The sequence below is a fragment of the Asterias amurensis genome, chromosome 1, assembly GCF_032118995.1.
Source record: "Asterias amurensis chromosome 1, ASM3211899v1".
In the NCBI taxonomy this organism is placed as follows: domain Eukaryota; kingdom Metazoa; phylum Echinodermata; class Asteroidea; order Forcipulatida; family Asteriidae; genus Asterias; species Asterias amurensis.
Window position 1 is genome coordinate 35,861,531 of NC_092648.1, and position 22,603 is coordinate 35,884,133.

Sequence of the window (22,603 nt, forward strand, 5' to 3'; positions counted from 1 at the left end):
TGACATTTCATGCAGAAATATTTCAAGTTTTTTTTCTATTATTCACATCATTTAGACCGCGTCAGTGTTAGGTAAATCTATTCACCACTACTGTAATGTTGGCTATAATTATTAAAGCACTGTCTTGCTTTCGAACACTCCTCGTGTCTCTGCATGACCTTCCACAAGGATTTATCAGATTCTGTGTATCCATGTGATCCAACAAAAGCAGACCTAAAGACGCTCAATTTAGAATTGCCGTGTCCCTGACAGTTTTCCTAGTCACAATTATTTCAAGCTCAGCGGGGGGGGGGGGGTCTACGGAAGCCTTTGACCCATCTTTCAAGCCCGAAGGTCACTGCTGGGAGCTTGGTTCAGATTGATCTTAGTGAGATTTGAACTGCCTCTAACTAATATCGGTGGTCTTAAAGTGCAAAGGTCGTGGGTTCGAATCCCACCAAGTAACTGTGACTTGATCAGAGAGCGACACGTGTGACAAGGGTAATATTTCTTTCAATATTATCTCGCAACTTCGACGACCAATTGAGTTCAAATTTTCATAAGTTTGGTATATTTGTCTTTGATAATTACCAAAGGTGTCCAATGTCTTCAATGCAATAATAGGCATTCAGAGAAAGCTTGTGTAAATCACTGTAACAATGTCCCTACACGGGTTTTCATTGCAACAGTGGCCTTGGTCTTCATCACTTCCGACCAATAAAATATTCAGTCTTTTGTTTAGGTGTGTCATTAAATACAATGCAATCTACGTACATTATCTACAGGAATTGATTGAGCGGATGGGATCAACAAACAGCATTGTCATTAAATAGGGGGACTACGCGTTGGAATGTCCAATTAGTAAAACAAAATCATTTATGTCGTTGCTTCTAATTGGCTGTCCGTAGACCTACGTTCTTTTTTTCTTTCAAAAGGTAAAAAAATATATTAAAAAAAATTGCAGAGGTGACTGCTCTATATTCTGGCACCCCTGTTCTAACAACCCTATTGAAACCTCCTGATGCATGCTAAAATAATATTAGTGTTGGTTATAGAGGTATAGGGTTAGGGTTGTTAGGAATTTGAAAAATAGGTCATGCATATGTCGAAACGTATACGTGTAACTTTTTAGTGAAACAACGTCAGGTTGTATCCATAGTCCATATCCATATGGGGTCTTCAAAACCTTTTCAGACTATAAGACGTGCACTATAGCCTTAGAGCTTTAAAGGCAGTGGACACTATTGGTAATTACTCAAAATAATTATTAGCGTAAAACTTTTCTTGGTGACGAGTAATGGGGAGAGGTTGATGGTATAAAACATTGTGAGAAACGGCTCCCTCTGAAGTGCCATAGTTTTCGAGAAAGAAGTAATTTTCCACGAATTTGATTTCGAGACCTCAAGTTTTGAGGTCTCGAAATCAACCATCTAAACGCACACAACTTCGTGTGACAAGGGTGTTTTTTCTTTCATTATTATCTCGCCGCAAGTTCGATGACCAATTGAGCTCAAATTTTCACAGGTTTGTTATGTTATGCATATGTTGAGATACACCAACTGTGAAGGCTAGTCTTTGACAATTACCAATAGTGTCCACTGCCTTCAAATAACGGGTTATACACAAAATTAATAGCAGCAGTTTCAATAGACATTGTCCGTACAAAATAAAATAGGGTGTTTTCTTGGGCTTGATGCGAAGTAACATTAACATCCGTTCTTCATTCACGAACATTACACTTGCGGCAGCAACAAGAACATTGTGCACCTCAAAGTTACATAATTATAGAAGCAGTAGTTTTGCCAATGGTATAGCCAATGATCTGCTGAGATTTCCAACACGTTTATTTGTATTCCCGTATTGCTTATATATACATCACATGCCCAATTGAAATACAAATTTGTATACTTACCACGTGTGTTCGTCCCCATGCAGACGATGTCTCCAACTGCAGTTAACCATTGACCGCTTACTTAAATAATATTGTTACTACAACACAAGTTTAATAATAAACTTCACTGGTATATTAGTATATTAATTGTGTTTTCAACGCAAATATTAAACCAAGATTGCAACGACGAGATGAAAATACACCCGTCTAACCACTCTTTCAAAATCGATAAGATTAATAATTATGAACACATCTGCGATTTCAAAGTGAGACACCAGAGGCCGTGTGCATTTTTTTTTTCTTTTTCGAACGGCTATTTACGTTTCATTTTTATATTTTGCGCAAAACAGCCGTCTGCTTTTTGAGTTATAGATTACCCGACAAGAACACAAGGGGGCGCCCTATAAGCTCCAAAAGAGCAACCAGTGCTATTCTTAATTCAAAATACTTTAAAATTTATGGAACCACACCCTAACCAGAAACGCCAGCACGGCCAAGCTAGTTTTGGTGAAAATAGATAACCTTGCCATTATCCCCTTCTGAGGTTATTCACCCCCATCTTTCTGTCGCAAGAGTGTTGACTTTTGTTCTACTCTAAAAAAGATATCCGTCCATTTCCATTCGCAAAGCTTGAAAGACCATTTAACTTGTTCAACAGTCTCATAAGCCTTCACGATATTACCGTATCGTTGGACAATAATTGTCCAACTAAAGGCCTAGTCCGGTAGTCCCGTTATATCCTTGTCAATGAGTTGTTCGGGGTGCTTGATGGATAACCCTTTTCTAATGCAGTCTGTTCTCGCGGCTTGTTGTCTAAATACATTATAGAAAGATGTTGTAAAATACAATTATCCGCACCAACATGCCTCGAAATTGCACGGTTTTCCTTTTACCTCGTCGGTTAAATATAACACGGTCGGCCATTAAATGGGAGCATTTTTGACTGCCGACCGTGTTAGTTCGCACAGTAAAGGGAAAACCATGCAATTTTATGGGCCAGCTCGTCCGATCCAAGGCAACGTGTTCATTTAAGTACAATTGGGCCGCTGACTATAAATTATCAAAGATTGTAGAGCGCCGCTCTATAATCTTTGCTATTATGCACAAGATTTGTCAGGCTTGTTTGAAAAAGAAAAGTTTTACTGGTTTCAAAAGACGACATAATTTATGATATAATCCTGGGAAAACAGCCTAAAGTAGGAAGAATGTTTTGCCAGTTTTTTATAACTTTTGTTAAAATGTTGCAGAGAATGTGATTTGCGTCAGCTGTTGATATTTTTTACTGATCGACAAGCCACAAAGGAAAACAAAAATACACTCGCACCAAAAGGTGCCCTTTATCGGATTTCATCAATAATTTTGTTTCACAAGAAATAGAAAACTTATTGGCATAACCAGCTCCTACAGAAATAGAAATAGAAAACTTAAAGTCACCTGGAAATAGAATTGGTTTTCTTTCAAACATAAGAGTATATGTACGAACAAAAAAAAACAGTTTTTTAGTAATTGTTTAAAAAATATATAAAGTTGTTTGGGGACTGACTCCGCCTACCCCTTTTGTGACGTCAATCAAGGCAGACTTTGCCGGCAATGCGTATAGTAAACAAACGTGCAAAGTACATGTACATCCAAGTTATGAGTTGGTACATTTCAAAAAGTGTTTTTCTGCATTCAGCAGCAATACACCTGATCGGCATTGCCGGAAACAACAAAAAAAAACTTTTTTTGAAACGTACAAACTCACGACTTGGTCCGTACATCTTTGCAATTGTGTTTACTCTTCGCATTAGAGGCAAAGTCTGCCTCGATTGACGTCAAGAACAGCGCCCTCCCGGGTCGGGGTATACTCTTAAATTTGTAAATAACATAAGAACTGATTTGTTTAAAACCTTAGTTAACTGTTTATTCACATTCCACTCATCAAAACACATATATTAGTGACAAAAGCTTTATTTTGAAAAATACCACTTCCATGTGACTTTAAATGAATTACTGGCATAACTAGCTCCTTACAGAAAACGAACAATCTTTTTAACTCTCCTCATGATTCTTAGCTTACATGTTTTGTTCTGGTAGCTTAGTTTTATTCGATGCAAACTTTCTCTGTTATTTCTTTACTCTATAACCTGTTCGAACGCTACTATGCCTAACCATAACTGAAGCAAAAAGCAAACAACTGGAGGAAGCGTTATGGGTAACCGTATATCTACCACAGTACCAGCGATTTTATACTTCGTCAATAGTGATGACCTACTAGTCAAAACACCATTAAAAAAATACACAGCTCGTGGACATCTATTTCAATTTGTGACCGGCCATTTTCCCCCCGTAGGCCCTAAAAATAAATGCTAAACACACGATTTTAAATTAAATTCACTTATGTCCATACTTTCAAAAACCCATCATTGCCGAATGCATGCAACGTAGGATTCGAATAGCAGACAGAGCAGTTTTAATGTTTATAGAGTCAACAGAAGGAACAGTATAATAAGCTGAGCTTTGTCGTAGTAGTCAGCCTATGAACAGACAGAGACAAGATGCGTGGACAAACAGAGGACATATGACGAATAAGAACAAACACCTTTTATTTTCTAGAAGTTGTATGAAGCAAGTGAAGTCTGTCGTTCCACGGCTCTGGTGACACTGCCCTCTACCGTCCGTATTCTAGGTGTGTTTTTATACTAAATTTGTGGCGCAACATTGCATCATGGATGTGGGTGGAGCAAGTTTGTTTGTTTAGTTTGTTTTGTTTTTTTTTTTTATTTCCAAATATCACAATAAATAATCATAAAACATACAAGAAAAAAGAACAAAGGGTGATACGAGGAGGGCACCTGGAAAAAGCCTAGGCTTGTACAGAGCCTTGACCCTTTATAATATAAATTAATTGGTTTTACTTTATAACAATAACAATGTTGATTGATAACAAAAAAAAAGTACAGTGAAAGGTATAATGCATACAATAAAAATAAAACAATATTTGTTTGTAATTAAACAGTTTTACACAATTTGTTGGTTGATAACAAAAAGGAAAATTAACAGAACATAATTACTTAGGAAATTACAAAACTACATAATTTGGAATGGATAATCATGGTACGCGTGTAGTTACAGGTGGTGTCATTTTAGACGATACTGGTATAAGTAGGTTTTTCATGTATTTTTTGAAGCTGTACACAGTTCTAAATGAAGGTATTGTGATGAGCTGATTCCAGAGTAGGGGGCCTTGATGTCTGACTGTTTTCATAAATAAAGTGGTCCGAGCCTTTCCAATATGAATTTTAGTAGCTGATCTAGTGTTATGTGAATGGATGTCCATATTTCGTGAAAAGAGGAGTCTTATGTTACCTGGGGTGGATTTCACAAAGAGTTAGGACTAGTCTTATCTCGAGTTAGGACCAGTTACTCGTCCTAACTTAGGACTATCCATGCAATTTGTATATCTCCTAGGACTAGTCCTAAGTTAGGACTAGTCCTAACTCTTTGTGAAATCGACCCTGGGGTTAGGACTAGTCCTAACTCTTTGTGAAATCGACCCTGGGGTCGATTTCACAAAGAGTTAGGACTAGTCCTAACTTAGGACTAGTCCTAAGAGATATCAAAACGTACAGCTAGTCCTAAGGACTAGTAACTCGTACTAACTCGAGATAAGACTAGTCCTAACTCTTTGTGAAATCCACCCACGGTAGTTAGAATCGAACTTAAACATTTGCATAACTATGGTTGACTTAAACTTTCACAACAATTTGAAATGATTACATGGCACAACGTTGCATCAGATGGATGTGGAGCTAAATTTTATTCGCATCGATGCACCAATTTTCACAACAATTTGAAATGTTTACATGGCACAATATTGCATCATGGATAATATGGGCGGAGCTAAGTAAGTTATTTGCATAAATGAGTCGCAAAATATTATATTCTGTTTTCCTACGGTCCTAGTGGGTATTTAATAATGTGTAGCAAGAATAACTCTAAATTGTATTTATTAATAGGTAAGGCAATGGTTTATATTAAATTCTTATTGAAAACCTCAAAATATTGATATTTTGCACGGTGTTTTTTATGCAAAAATGTCCCCACAATAAATGGGTTCTAGATTGTTGCTGAAACTCCGCCCACAAAAATCTCCCGTTTTACGATAGACCTCGATTATGCGCATGCGCTTTTAGTTTGCATAATGACAACCGTCACCGTCACAACAAGATGGTGGAAATCTAGGTTGTTGTTGTCAAATCTAATTCCTTATCTTTTCCTTTTGAAATATCAGTCTCAACTTGGGAATGATTTTCATTAGTTGGGATCCAGTGGGGAGGTGGTGATATAGTACGGTAGGATGGCTTCTTCGTGTAGGCCTCGCAAGATGTCTTCCAGCCAGGAAAAATCTCCAGCCTTGGCTTGTTCAATGTCGAATCTTCCGCCCGAGGTACGTTCCCAATCTCGTCTGACCGTTGTAAAGTTGTTTGTTGTGAGCGGACTGCGCAAGTGAACCACTGCACCGCCGCTGTCATTACACCTGCCCCGGCCACTAGAATTAAATAAGTTTAGTCACAGTGTTGTCTATAGTAGATCGTGCAATCTAGCTTTAATATGCAAACAGTGGTGGGCCGGCCCAAGTCCAAATTTCAAAGCTGTTGTTGGTGCTTTTCGTTTTTTATTAACTTATTTTATAAAATAACTGAATAAGTGATGTTTTAAATTTAATAATAAATAAATACGGGATAGCCACAACTAGCGTTTGTACAGTAACTGACAGATGCAGATGCAGATAAATAAATAAATAAATAAATATATTATTTAGCAGAAAAATGCTTGTTGCAGCTAAGCCAATTTTCTTCGCTTTTAATTTTAAACTTAAATTAAAGCAAAGATTGAGTGGGAAAATTGAGTCACAACAATGTATGTAACTAAATTGTAAACTTCATGAGAATTTGCTTGGTGGTTTTATAAACCTATTTCTGTTTTTGAAGTCAATACTTTTCTGTGCTTAGGAAATGTTTGTGTGCTCACACTTTAATATAAAATTGAAATTGGTCCCACTCTCGTTAACGTCCGGTGATTTGGTTACTCGAAACATCAGGCAGAGCTTGAGCTCGGTGTCGTCAGTGCTCTTTTAACTGTTTGGCCCTGACACGCCAGTTAAAGTAAAACTGTGTGAGGTCTATAGAAATAGAAAAGAGGCGATGGTGTGGCAGATGGGTCTAGTTTAGCACACTGAATTTCACTGGCTGAGTCAAATATAATATGGGTTTGAATCATAAAACATGCATTAAAAATTAGCATAGTCCTCTTGCATAACATGCAATGCTGCTGGTACGCTGAGTTCACGCAAACGTTTTGACGTTTAGAACAGCTATTGTTCAGAGGGCGCTGCTCGAGATTGTAGGTTTTCAAGAAACAAAAGTCAAACTTTGTCATAAGTTTAACTATATAGTAGGCCTGGGCGAATTATTCGAATATCCGGTTGATGGCGATTAGGTTTTCCTATCCGTAACCGCAAATGCCTTTTTTTTCTTAACCGGATATCCGCATAGGGCGCGAATACCTATTTACAAACCGGATAATTCTGTGATTACAACCGAGTAACCGGATATTCTTTAATATCCGAATATCCGCGGACGTCGGGCGACAACTGATATGAATGTTTTGTCTGAATCCTTATGAAACTTCTATTAAGACAGCATAAAACAGCATAAATTAAGTGTTTAACTATGCTCACCTCCGTGAAGAGTTAAAACAATGACATTTCTGACGTAATTTGTTCAAAGATTACAAAAGTTTTCCTTCACGTAGAGTCAATCACGATCAAAAGAAAAAGCAAATCGCCATCTTTAAATTAGATCCGGTCATTTTTATGAATGAACCGAGTGACACTGTCTAAAATTAATATCAATCCGACCATAAGATCTCATTCACAAACGAACAGCGCCCTCTAGCGGCAAAAAAATTAATATATATATATTTTTTTTTTTTTTTAAAGCGCCCTCTAGCGGCGAGAAAAACTATTCGAATATCCGGTTAATTTCGGATAATTGGCCAGCGGTATCCGAATAACAAAATTTCACTACTTGCCCAGCACTACTATATAGGCCTACATCATCATCGCCTTCTTTAAAAAGCAAATTTCTTCCTTGAGCAAGACTCTTTAACTTGAATTTCCTACACTTGTAGTAGACTTTGCTGAGTAGGCCCCCCCCCCCCCCCAATGAAGTACATGTAGAAATAAAAGTAGAAGGGCCTCTAGGTAAGGTCATTCAAGGGGAAAGCAACAGCTGTCAGAAAATCAATTGTTTTATTTTCTGTAGTTTGTTTTAACTAATAAATTGTCGGTGTTAACTTTTATAAATGCAGATTTTCTTATTAATTTGACCTTGTGTTTTTGTACTAGATTGATTTATGGTTGTAAGAACGTGAGCAGATACAAATTTTCTATTAATTTATACAAATGATTAATGCAGATCTTCTTCTGATTTGACCTCAGTGTTTTTTTTTGTACAAGTGATGACACGATTGATCAGTGAATTTTAGAAAACTATGTAGGGCCTAAGTACTAATAATAATAATAACCCGTTTTTATATAACGCTTTTCATGTTATGAACGAATGGGAATAAAAATCACGGCACCAGCTTTTGAGAGATCGCAACTTCCAATCGATTGAAGTACAAACTAAAAGTATTTATTAAATCGGAAACGTAATCTGTTTCATGGAATATAGACAATATTTTGGTGAGTTTTCTCGGCGGTTTGTATCAATATTTTGTTTGTTTAAAAAAAAAAATTTGAGACGTGTTCAGGTTTGTTTTAAGTGCCCATATCCTCCCAGCGATAAAACTGTTTTCCGCGTTCGATTGAGCCATTTGTATCCAATAATATTATGTTCTGATGATCATCCAGGGCATGGGGCACTCAGTATATCGGCATGGTGGTGCGTGAATCTGATGAATAAAACCGGATGTTAGAGCAACGGGGTCGCGTCTACTTTGACCTCTTAAAACCGAAGATAAACCGGATCGGGTTTAACTCTGTGCTGTCTGAATGCAATGGGTTTTTATTTTTACGACCACCCCTCGCTGCTCGTAAAAGTTAAACTGGTTCGGGTCTAAGTTAGTACGCTGTCTGAACATACCCTATCTCAGCTCCCTGGTGGAGAGTATGCAGCCTGTGCAACATTAATACGCGCTAATCGGCTAAAACCACAAGAACCATCTCTGCCCTTATTTACCCTTGGTACCCATTTACCCCTGGGTGGAGAGAAGCTTTGTTTCTTAGCTGAGGTTACATTACATTTACATCATTAAAGAAACACACCCAAAAGGTACTTGTTAATTACTGTTATCATTTGGAACAAATATTATTATTGTTGTCTTTTTATTTCTTGTTTTAGGTGGAAGAAGGAAATGTTGAATACAAGGTAAGCTGCTAAATATACTAAAGACGAGCCTAACTTAGGACAAGCCTCAAGTTTTTAATATCTCCTAGGACTAATCCTAACCTTTTAGGTTACCTAATGTTACTCTTTGTGAAATCGACCCCAGTTCCTTTAAATGACCATTTTTTGAGAGACTAATAACATGGTGTTACCGCAAACCTTACGATATCGATCCTATTTCCACATATGCAGAGTTTTAAATCCTACTCAATTTCATTAAACTGAATTCCCTTAACAGCTAAAGCTTGTCAGCCCATCTCCAAGTCGTTTTGAACACCTAGTGACTCAGATGAAGTGGAGGCTGAGAGAGGGACAGGGTGAAGCCATCTATGAGATCGGAGTGGAGGATAATGGAATGTTGGCTGGCCTCTTACCAGTGGATCTGACAGCATCGATGGATACGCTGGACAGAATGGCTAACAAGTAAGAGCATTATTTCTTTTCTTCACCAAAGGGCTAACCCTTAGCGGTTGCCGGGTGTACACAAATGTACATAGCAGTGTTGTTGCCGCGGTGGGTGGTGCTGGGCGGGCCTGCCCAGGACTCACAAATTTTTACTCCACCACTTTGACCAAAATGCAACGTGCCTCCCAGCACAGATTTCCCCTAGAAAAAGTCAAAATCTTGTCCAATATGTCCAATGTGCAGTGATCTGACTCACAGCTGTTGACTGAGCCCCTGTCTTTATCCGCAAGGATAAATGATACCATTGGATAAATGCATTGACTGAAAGCTACCATAGCTGGGTTTGTTTTGATTGATCTGAGGTCATCTCGGTTGGCCAATCAAAACACATGGAAAGCTTACTTTTGGTCGTCCGCACGTGTGTGCCATGTGTGTGGTAGTATACATGTAAACAGTACATGCATGGTGGATACGGTACTTGCTTGATAATGTTGGTGTAGAATTTGCGTATCTCTATGAGAGGTCAAAGGTCAAACCACACACCGGTTTTTGGCCGGTCTCTGGCGTTATTCACGAGCCTCGAAGAATGACGTCAGATGTCAGGCTACAGATAAGGAGCATCAAATGTCACAGCGAAAGAGCACATGTCATTTAAGTTACTGCATGTCCCAGTTTGGAAACTGGGCATCATGCCCGATGCTTGCAATTTAGCATAAATGGCCCATGACAAACTGTATTGATCAGCTCGCCTTTGGTGGTCTTCCAAAATCTCGGATTTATTGCTCACCACTTAAGTTGGTTTAGCTTCAACCCTGGTACATACTGTGTAATAAAGACTGCTACACGGTTAGTAAACAATTCTTTTCAACTTGTCCTGTGAGCTATTAAAACTGTCCAACCTACTTGTTTTTGCTCATATGTTGTCCTTTTGAGATGTGAATAAAGAATGTTTAAAATTATTTAAGATTGTGTGAGCGTAACTTCATTTGACCATTAGACCGGTTGTAAGCACTACCATTTATACATCAGATTATGACAATATATGTTTCGAATCTTGGCTAACCATGTCTTTTGCTTTCAATCCAACAGACTTGGAGCAACAACTACCGTCTTGAGACAACGTACCGTGGAGAGTGAAGGAGAGACCCTTGAGGAGGAACGCAAGGCATGTGAGGTGCTCGTCAGAAGAATACCAGATGACCAACAGGTGGGTGATGGGTTTCCTAAGATTTGATGGCCCTTGCATTTGTCAGGGGTCTTTAATACAGTAGCTCACTTATCTTCCAATAAAGGAACTCAAGTCACTTGAAAAAAAGAAAACATTTTAAGACAGGTTTATGAGACCAATTTATGTAGCGCCTTATTAGGGTTTTGTGCGGCGCATTCAGCAGCCACTGTCAAAAACACTATAGAGCAAACCATAAGTGTATCTGGGGTAGGCACATAAGCTATTGTGGGAACTTTTATACAATGAAGCAATGGTTTCCAAGACATTTTTCTTTGGTCAACTTCGAGCCCACTGAGGAATCCTTCAGAAAAGGGAATAATAGAGCAACAACAGCAAGGACCCACTGTTGTGTGTGCGAAAGAGTACGTTTGGCTTTACGTTCAATCCAGAGGATGAAGACATAAGTATTTTTCTAAAGATCACAAGTGCCAAAATCAGGACTTGAACCTAGACCCTGCTGATCAGAAACACCAGAGCTTGAGTCTGGCCTCCTCACCGCTCAATCAAGACCCACATTTTCATCAATTTCATTAGAACTCTAGAGTCCAGAAGGTTTGTTTTTTTGTGTTTCTAGATGACAGATTTTTTCCTTTGCCTTGCAGACATATTTTATTGGGATTTAATGAAGGTTAATTTAGAGTATTCAATACCTTGAAAGACAAATTTCCAGGATTACTTGTACTCGCAAGTACAAAGTTTTAAAATTAAATGATCAATTATTTGATCAACTCAAAATCACTCTAAATCAAATTTTGAAATTTGATTTTGTTGTTTTGATGACATCCCCTTTAATTTTTAGATACTTTTGTTCTTTGATTTTGAACAGTTCATCAACCTGCGTGTTGCCGTCCTTGGCAATGTTGACGTTGGTAAAAGCACATTACTAGGCGTTCTCACCCAGGGGGAGTTGGACAACGGGCGTGGTCGAGCGAGACTAAACCTCTTTCGTCATCTTCATGAGATTCAGTCAGGGAGAACATCAAGCATCAGTCATGAGACCCTTGGATTTAACAGCAAAGGGGAGGTTGGTTATAAATCATGCGTCTTCTTATCACATATCCCTACGGCTCAAAAAATTCCTCGCATAGAAAATGGAGCTTACAATTTGCATGCAAGGGAACATGGAGCTTTAAAAATAAAATTTGCTTGTAGAGGAAAAATTGCTTGTAAGGGAATGTGGAGCTCACAATACTCACCGGGAACTCTGCCTGGCCGATGTCCGGCAGGGCATTGAACACTTGAGGTGGGCCCCGGGCCAACAGAAGGTTACAAGTTTACACACAGTTTATCACACATACATGTAGGTAGGACATTGTACGACTGCCTGCTGGACACTGGCCGATAAATGGGCCAAGTTGTAGTCTCCTGCTCCACAACCGAACAATGATGGTAATGGGTTTTGTCTGACTGAGCAAGGATCCATAAATCATTTTTATTATTTAATTGTAGGTCATCAACTATGGTGACAGCCAACAGGGATGCCTGACTGCGGAAGAGATCTGTGAGAATGCATCCAAGCTGATCACTCTTATCGATCTAGCTGGACACCACAAATACCTAAAGACTACCATCACTGGTCTGATGGGCTATGCACCGGACTTTGCAATGCTGGTGGTCAGCGCTAACACTGGCATCGGTAAGATACAAGTATCTCCTGATGACGAATACAAAGTTTTATATAATGAGGATTGGTTTTTCTCAAACAACACATATTGAATAATATGATAATCAATTTTTTTCAATGAATTTTTATATAACACCTGGCTTCCAACATTATTACCCCTGGTTACCTGGCCTTAAACCATTCCTTAAACCATCTAATAGCTCCCTCGGGAGTATACAGCTGGTGCTGCGAGTTAAACCATATCTGCCCTCACAGGTACCCATTTTACCCCTGGGTGGAGAGACACAATGGAACCCACATTCCGATGAACCACCAGAACTTGAGTCTGATTTTCTTACCCACTCAGACATGACACCCCCACAGAGATGCTTTACGTGGTATCACCATAAAGTTTGAACCTGTTCCTCAACTTACCTTTGATTTGAGGTTTTGTTTTGGTGGTTTGCTTAGCATTGATTTGAGTGTTGTCTTGAAAGTCGGTATGACTGTCACTTAGATCTCAACAAGAGCTTAATGAACAGTGTCGTGAGCAACTACTGTTGAACTGGCGCCACATAAATGTTACAGTTGATTTATTTGATTGATTGATTTGAATTCTAGCTGGTACAACAAAAGAACACATTGGGCTGGCCATGGCCCTGCAGGTCCCCATCTTTGTTGTCATCAATAAGATTGATGTTTGCCCCAAGTGTTTGATACAACGAACCTTGGATCAGTTGACGAGACTTCTCTCTGGTCCGGGATGTAAGAAGATTCCATACAGAGTGGAAAGTGACGACAACGCAGTCACTGCCGCAAGAAGCTTCAATAACTCAAAGTAAGTAGGATATTTGGATTATTAATATTGTGGCGTGTTAGGGCCAGGGGATAAGAATGTCGGGCTTAAGCTCTTATGTTTCTGATCAGCAGAGTGTAGGTTCGCGTCCAGAGGGTGATTGCAATAAAACTGTCTTAGTCAGCAGTCTAAGACCAGTCAGTTATAGCCGGCTATCTGCCTTAGACGGTCTTAGCTTAGTCAGTCATTAAGCCTGTTGCAATACACCGGTCTTAGATAAGTCGGTGAAAAGTAATGCAATACGAACAAATGTCCCATAATACTTAGCACTCTGCAGGCACTGGCGGTACCGCATTGCTTTGGTTTAAATCATCGGATATCAAATAATCACCATTATGCCTCTAATGGGTGTAATCTATTTCTAAAATACAATCTCATCGAAAAGCTCTTTGTATCAAATCATCTACAACTAACAAATGCAGCGCCATCTTTAAAAACCAAAAGAAATACCGATTAAAGCCAGCTCAGAGCAGACTTAAGATTTAAGACTGGCTATAATTATAGATCACGCTATTGCAATCGGTCTATAATTAAAGACTGTCTAAGCACGTCTCAAGTTAGCCGGCCGGCTGTAGCGCATAGACCGGTTTAAGACCACTTGGTGCAATCCGCCCCAGGTCATGGCATTTGTGTCCTGAGGTGATGTTGTTTGTCAGCTTGTGCTTTCAATCAGCTCCATTCAGTGTGTGCATAATGTTTGTACATGCTTGAATACTGTTTTATTCACTATGTAATATAATATATAGATTGAATTGACTAAAATGGATGCAAAGTCAAAGGTACATAGAGCAGGTACGTAGCATTATTCACATGTGTGGCGTCAGATTTTCAGGTTATGCGAAAATGTCCTCTCCTTGTCAAACTGTAGAAGGCTTACTGTATTACAAGTTGCCAATATTTGTTTAGTCAGGTTGTAGCCTGTGATGTCATTATTAGTCATGACCAAACTTTCACCCCAAGCCTGGTGTTGAGTTATTTTTATCTTGGGCACCTATGGGTGCACTACTATGTGAAAAGCCTCATGTAGGAATAAATAGACTGCATGCAGAAGAAGCTAACAACAAATCGTCTTCCATGAGTCTTTGTATTGAGTGAATCGTACGTAATGATATTGTTCTGAGGAGCAGTATCACAACATAGCCTAAGAACCAGAGCTTATAAGATCGCACATGGCTTAGGTGTAGCTTTATCATTTTTATACATACTGTCATTTGATACTGCTTTATTTTTTTCACTACGTTCATTTTTGTACACTGCCTTTTCCTCCTCAAAACTTACCAGTTATTGTCTTTTTTACTTTTGCAGTATATGCCCAATCTTCCTGGTATCCAGTGTGACCGGTCAGCACCTTGACATGCTCAAGAAGTTTCTGCATGTTCTTCCACCGTCTCACAGCAGCTTAGAACAAGAAAAACTCTCCCAAGAACTTGCAGAATTCCAGGTACAATTTCAAAATAAGAAACTTCTTATTGAGTTTTAATGTGAGCTCATAAAACCTTCATAACATCTTTGAACTCAACACCCAATCCTGCCGATCACAGTGAGATACATTGCCCCTGTACCAGCTGTTTCACATTTCATTGAGCCTCTTAAAGACACTGGACACTATTGGTAATTGTCAAAGACTAGCCTTCACAGTTGGTGTATATCAACATGTGCATAAAATAACAAACCTGGGAAAATTTTAGCTCAATTGGTCGTCAAAGTGGTGAGATAATAATGAAGGAAAAAAAACACCCTTGTCACAAGAAGTTGTATGCTTTCAGATGCTCAAATTCTAAATAACTTCTTTCTCGAAAACTACATTACTTCAGATGGAGCTGTTTCTCACCATGTTTTATACTATCAACCTCACCCCCTTACTCGTTACCAAGAAAGGTTTTAAGTTAATAATTATTTTGAGTAATTACTAATAGTTTGTCCACTGCCTTTAAGAGCCAAACAGTAGCCAAACTTAAAACAAATTTGCTGAATGGATTATGATATAATGCCAAGTAGTGACTGGTTTACTCCTTAGTTTTCCTTCGCAACAATTATTGTTGAGCCTCATTTTCTTGAAGGTAGGGTCATAGATTTAGTTTTGTCAATATAATGCGGATTTATGAGTAAAGTTATAAAGAAAGATTAAAATCACATGGGAAAGTTTCAAATTAATACAGTTTCTAACATCGGTGTTAGGGTAAAAACAATATATATTCTTTATCCCGGATGTAAAACTAACATCTTATAAATCAAACTTCCTCTAGCCACTGGGCTAGCTCGGCGGTCTAGTGGTACATGTAAGACTTCTGCTCTAGTAATGCAAAGGTTGTTGGCTCGAATCCCACCCAAGTGATATGCCTGCGTTTTTTTCACAGAACTCGTAGTAAGGGTAGAGATAAATGATATTGAAAGTGTCTACTTCCCGAGAAAAATGCAAAAATCTGTCATGGAAACAAAGAATCCATACCTGTTTAGTGAGGTGACACCAGTTTCCAAGCACATTTGTAAACGGAAACCATCCTCCAGAAATCTAAGAAACAGTTCATGCATAAAAAAAAACATTTCGCAGATTAAAATGTTTTTGGATAAAAAAAATTCCTAGACTGAATTAAATTCTGTCTCGAAATAGTTTATTCTATGCTTCTCACCCAGTATTTGTTATGGTTATTCTTTTTTTTTTTTTTCTATAATGAGTGTATAATTTGTCATGTGGATTCTCCATGTTATGACTTACTGTGGTACTTTTTTATTTGGAAAAGGTTGATGAGGTTTACAGTGTGCCTGATGTTGGCCGAGTCGTAGGAGGAACGTTATCAAGGTATGATACTAATAATAATAATACTAATAGTGGCTTCTTATATAGAGCCATGCCTACATCCGTGAAGGGGGAAATTTTTTTTGAATGTCTACAATATTTTGCTCCACTATAATAATAAGTCTCCAATAGTCCAACAAGATTTGTCAATGATCTACTTCTAACGTTTTATACTCATATGTAACAAAATATAACTCCCATCCATCCCCTTCCCATTCTTAGAGGAATTGTGAAAGAGCAAGAGAGACTACTGTTAGGACCAGATGACAATGGCCACTTCAGTCCTGTCACAGTGCACACCGTACACAGAAACCGAACGTCATGTAGAGTCGTGCGACCTGGCCAGGCCGCCACGCTGGCCGTGGGAGACTGGCAAAAGTGTACATTAAGGAAGGTGAGACAACTGGTCTAAAACATTTGTTTGTTGTTGATTGTTCGCTTGTTTTATTGTTCTGTCCACAAACTGATGTAAATGATGTTATTTTGGGGAAGCTAATTGAACATACCCTTTTGTATTTTGTAGTAACTCGGCAAAATAAACTCAATCAGGTGTGGTGTATAAATCTCAACACTTTAAATATGGATGATTGTAACCCAATTAGAACATAATAATAGTGCCAGGCCAATGAGGTATAAATATACGTATATCTTGTAACTTCACTGGGTACAACAACGCTACTAAAATATAGGATTAACATTGGAACTGCCTCTAGCTGCCAGGCAAGCTCGGTAGTCTTGCGATAAGACAATGGCTCTAGAATGGCAAAGGTCATGGATTTGAATCCTACCTGAGTGGTATGCCTGTGAGTTTTTGTTCACTGGAAATTACCCAATTATGTCACAAAGTCTCAAAGTCTCAAATTTATTCAACTGGTCCGCCCTTCTATGGCTAAAAAAAAAAGCCCTACTAAAAAAAACAAATTTATGCTCATTTCTGGGTTAGTTTATGGCGTTTTTATTTTTTCCTTTTAAAGTTACAAAAGCATGCTATGTATGGATGTAAGTAACACATGTCTGATCTCGGCCTCTTTTTACACTTTCATCCCGCTTTACAGCAACACATCTGTGTACTTACTTTTCTCAAAATTTCATTTTTCAAGTTGTTTTGCCATGGAAGGGTTCAAAACTTAATCATTGTCTTTTTTTCTTCACAGGGTATGGTATTAGTCAGCAGTGACCTCAATCCTATAGCCTGTCTGGAATTTGAGGCTACTATTTTTGTACTCTTCCATGTGACCTCCATCAGTAAAGGATTCCAGGCAACTGTCCATATAGGCAATGTATGCCAGACAGTCGTCATATCACACATGGATACGGTAGGTAGTCTGATTATTGCAGTGTTCTGAAAAGAGCTCATTTTGTGAGTTTAGTTACCAGGGCCCAGCTCAGCGAAAGCAAAGCATCAGCTCTTACGAAAGCGGTGAATTGCGTGCTCACGTTAAGTGTTTTCCAAAGGTTAGCAGGGAGCTTTTATTATTATTAATGGTTTATTTTAATCTTAATAAAAATTTTAAAAAGGTGACAACATTCAAATTTACAAAGTTTTTACAGAATTAAGAAGAATGGAATCGACAATAAACAGGCAAAATCTGTACAAAAATACACACAAATGAAGAAAAATTAAAAAAATGAAGAATTCATTAACTAGCAGGAACACGCCATAAAAAAACCCAAAGAATATTTTTAAAAAAATGGCAAAGACAAACATAAAAAAATAGACGAAAAGTTTAAAATTTGCCAAGCAACCCCAAAAATTATTTCAATAATCTAGCTCATGAGGTTAGCGTGAATTTACTATAGCGCTTAGTTTTGCATTTAGGTATTTGAAAGCTAGTAGTTGAGGCTGCTCTGAGTTGCATGTTAGTTCTGGCAAAAGGTAATAAGTGACAACATTTTTTGAGAACAATGAAGATTATTACAAAACTTAAACAGCTACCTGAGCGGAATGTTTTCAACAGAAATGGTATTTTTACTTGTTTATAATGCACTTGTTCACCATTTTAATGTAATTTTGATATGTGTACACTTCTGAACTTTTCGTAATTATCGATTAAAGCCTCTACAGCCTCTACTAGCCTCTACAGTTGGTGTATCTCAGTATATGCACATGGCCACACGAAGTTGTGTGCTTTCAGATGCTTGATTTCGAGACCTCAAATTCTAAATCTGAGGTCTCAAAATCAAATTCGTTGAAAATTACTTCTTTCTTCGAAAACTAACATCAGAGGGAGCCGTTTCTTACAATGTTTTATACTATCAACCTCTCCCATTACTCGTTACCAAGTAAGGTTTTTTGCTAATAATTATTTTGGGTAATTACTAATAGTGTCCACTGCCTTTAAACACACAGCAGGGTTTTAATTAATCAGCTCTTTTCTCGGTTTTATTTTTTAGCCATCACTAAAGACAAACAGCCAAGCAGTAGTCCGGTTCCGATTCATTAAACAGCCAGAGTACATAAGGGCAGGTGCTAGACTGCTCTTCAGAGAAGGGACGACAAAGGGAATGGGCAATGTGACAAAAATATGTCTGGAAGCCGATGTTGACCGATAACATGGTTGGCAATCACCTAGGTAAACTAAGAATCACTTTGTCTTCATCAAATACAATTCTATAATTACTAAAAATGCAATTTTTTAACTGAAACATTATTTACCCTCTCATAAAATTTACGAGTTTACGAGTTAGAGTTGAATAGTGTCTGGTACAATGACTTGCGTAGTCACAAGTTACAGCTTAAATTTGAATTCCTCAGACTGTACTGACAGTGTCACAAGATTTGATGTATGCTTTTGCGTAGTTACGCAAGATGGCGACACCCATACACGGTATCATGGTTTGATCATCTAAAGGTTGCTATACAAAAAAGCTTGCCCCGAACCATTTAATGATAATAATATTACTGGTTCATTACATGGTGATATAAAGAAACAGGTTTCATACTTCAAAATGTAGCTGCAAAGACCTTGGAGGAAAAACTACTGATGGCTTTGACATGATAAAGCGCTATATACATGTAACAGCCCAGGGGTGGATTTCACAAAGAGTTAGGACTAGTCTTATCTCGAGTTAGGACCGGTTACTCATCCTAACTTAGGACTATCAATGCAATGTGTATATCTCCTAGGACTAGTCCTAAGTTAGGACTAGTCCTAACTCTTTGTGAAATCGACCCCAGTTCTATTATTGTTATTGAGCAGTTCAGGGCAAGCTTTTGTAGAGCAACCTTTCGATAATCTAACCGTGGTACCATAGCGTGTATGGGTGTTCACCATCTTGCATAACCTTAAGTCTTGGGGCACTGTCTGTAAAGTCTGAGGAACTCAAATTTAAGCAGTTAATTGCAACTTAGCAAGTCATTGTAACGGACATTAAGCAAATGTAACCCCCAAATGGTTTATTTGACTCATGGAATTTAAACTTTTCCACAGATTGCAAATTTATTAGAATGCAACATTACATGAAATTAGCTTTTTATTCATGTAGCTATTACCAGGTGAGAATGTTTATTGATAGCCTTTGTATAAGTATTTTGATTTCCGAAATTCTGGTTGCTCCAAAGACGTTTTTATTTAAGCATGCAATTAACATTATTAACATGCAAGGTTGGGGGTAAAATAGCACTCTAAAAATGCACAGTTAACTGTAAGTTTTAAAGCATGCTAGCTGGGTTGGTAATGCAAAAATTCAACTTTCAAAATCAACTTTTTACTTGCACACTTTGACAAAAATTACAGATTGACAGAGCAAAATTTTACTGTTTTTACACCCAATATTATGTTTGTGTGAGAAAGATAAGATGGGTTTTGAGTCCCCAAATAAATAAATTAACAATGTTTACTCGAGTGTAAATGTAAGGAACTCCAAGCACACATTTTTTGTGATGCAATCATTTTTCAATTGAGAGGGTACCAAAGGCGGGGGGAAATTCTCTACCCATGTTGCGTCAAGGTTTTTTTTCAAGTTTATGTACGTATTCAGATTGAGAATCCATTGCAAATCATGTTAAACCAGCATACTTTCAGCTACCTGAACCACACACATATCCAGAGCATAGATTTAGTTAAGACATAACCTAGATTTAGTGATGACCCCTTTTGTCTCTTGGAGATATTTTTAAATGTATTTATAAATGTATTATATAACATGTCTTTATTGTGAACATATCAAGAAAAGTTCCAAAGAGTGGTTTTAACTATTTTTTACCGATCAGAAATGTTTGCAATACTGATTTTAACAATGATGGATGTGCACTACTTGATTTTGAATTTGATCGTGCTGTGAAGTTTGGTGCTGTTATATCGATATCAATTTATGCAAAGGGAAGTTTGCCATTACAAAATGTTCATTTTAGCCTAAAGAAAGTGTAAATAGACTGTGCAAGTCTTGGGCATATCAAAACCTCAAACAAAGGCTACTTGTTATTAAAATTTGTATTTAATGCAAGAAATTTATTAAAATTAACATTGAAACACTTGAGACAAGAATGCTTGTCAATCACGCCCGAATTTGTGCGACCGTTACATAATATGTTTAAAGACACTGGACACTATTGGTTATTGTCAAAAACCAGTCTTCTCACTTGCTGTATCTCAACACATGCATAAAATAACAAACCTGTGAACATTTGAGCTCAATCGGTCATCAAAGTTACGAGGAAAAAACACCCTTGTCACACGAAGTTGTGTGCTTTCAGATGCTTGATTTCAAATGCTTGATTTCAAGACCTCAAATTCTAAATCTGAGGTCTCAAAATCAAATTTGTGGAAAATTACTTCTTTCTCGAAAACTACTCCACTTTAGAGGGAGCCGTTTCCCACCAATCTCTCCCCGTTTTCTTTGTTACATTTGTTTTACTTTCAAATAATTCATGGCTAAATGTTACTTTCTCAACAATAATTTATTCGGCCCTAAACTAAAGTATTTGAAGAAACAGAATCGCACCTCACGTAAAACTCAATATAGTTGGGACAAATTTGGTCCTAAAAGTTTGAATATGCGTGAAACTTGCCCAGTCTTTAGAGTTGTCATTGAAATGTAACCATATAAGGAAAACAATTTTTCGAATTTTGACAAAACAGTTGTATTCGGTGATAAACTATGAATAATCCAGCAATGCAATTTGTTTTCCAACACCATGGTGTGATATCCCATGGTTAGCAGGAATTATTCTAAATGTGCATCTACGGCAATTGCAACCTCTTTTTAGAAATGCCTAGTTTTAGAAACTTTTCTCAGATTTCTGTATATCAATCCCGGATTATTCTTCCTGCATGGACACAACTGTTCCAAAAAAAATCAAAAAAAATCACAGGTTACTTTTATTGTACATAATCTATATTTTATAAAACATTTAAAAAAAATTGAACGGTTCAAAACACCAAAGGTTTTCTTTCTCTTTTAAATGTTCTTTAACCAAATCACAGTAAATTTGTATAAAAAAACTTGTGTAACTGCATTTCATGAGAGTTGTCACTTTGGAGTGCATGTGTGAGATATTTTATTGTAAATAGTAAGATGTAAATAGCTTTAACCGAGAACTCTCAAGTTTACTCCATAGCAGCTTCTATTTCTTGTAATGTAAGTTTGTGAAAATGCAATTTTTCAGGTACAGATTGCTCTTTTCTTTTACTGTTGTTCCTAAAAATGTAGAAAAATAATCCATTATAAACAGGCGTGTGAGTTCTCAGTATTTGTTCCTTATTTCAGGATTTTTCTCAAAACCTCGTTGAGCCTTTAGTTTTCTTGAATGAAGCAATGAAGTCACTAAAAGGAGAAAGAAATATTCCGCATTGTGTCCGAACCGGTAGTTTTGTATTTCTATTGATGTAGTCTGTAAACCTGAATTGTAACATCCGAGAGGTTCCCGGTCTAGAACAAAGGGAAAACTCAGGCCAGCAAGTCATTTATCAGAAATTTTCACAATTACAAATCTCATATAAGATTGTGAGAATGAAGCGATATGCAAGTTTTCTGAACAAGCAGACACTGTATTCAGATGAAACTTTCACAGGTATTAAACAGGATTGGTAAAAATAAAAACCACCATTGTTTAATTGTAGTCTGAAAACTTACTGATTATGAAGTTCATACTGGAACAATTTTTTCTGTGAAATAATATTTCCCCTGAAATTAAATTCAAGAAAAACATCTGAAAACCCTTACATCCAAAATTACAATTTGTTTACATGCTGAAAATTGTGCATTGTTTTCAAGTTTGTTTTTTCTTGTATTATTATTGTTGATCACACGAAACATGAACACCATCTGTGACTAATTTGTCAGCTATACTGATCCTGTATAATACCTTATGTAATCCAATATCATGGGTTCGTCACAAATACCCGCACTGACTGGGTAACCATAGAGCTGTATATAGCTCTTCATGTGTGTAACCCAGGGAAGCTTGGA

General features: G+C 37.6%; 1 protein-coding gene across 1 annotated transcript; it reads left to right on the plus strand.

The window, feature by feature from the left end:
- Positions 1–6,066: 6,066 nt before the first annotated feature.
- LOC139938392 (GTP-binding protein 2-like) lies at positions 6,067–22,499 on the plus strand. Its single transcript, XM_071933893.1, has 12 exons — positions 6,067–6,299; positions 9,259–9,285; positions 9,542–9,726; positions 10,798–10,915; positions 11,763–11,960; positions 12,386–12,572; positions 13,161–13,377; positions 14,701–14,836; positions 16,137–16,195; positions 16,415–16,586; positions 17,347–17,508; positions 18,587–22,499. Exons 1-12 carry the CDS (start codon positions 6,210–6,212, stop codon positions 18,743–18,745), a joined length of 1,710 nt encoding a protein of 569 aa, XP_071789994.1. The 5' UTR covers positions 6,067–6,209; the 3' UTR covers positions 18,746–22,499.
- Positions 22,500–22,603: the final 104 nt, after the last annotated feature.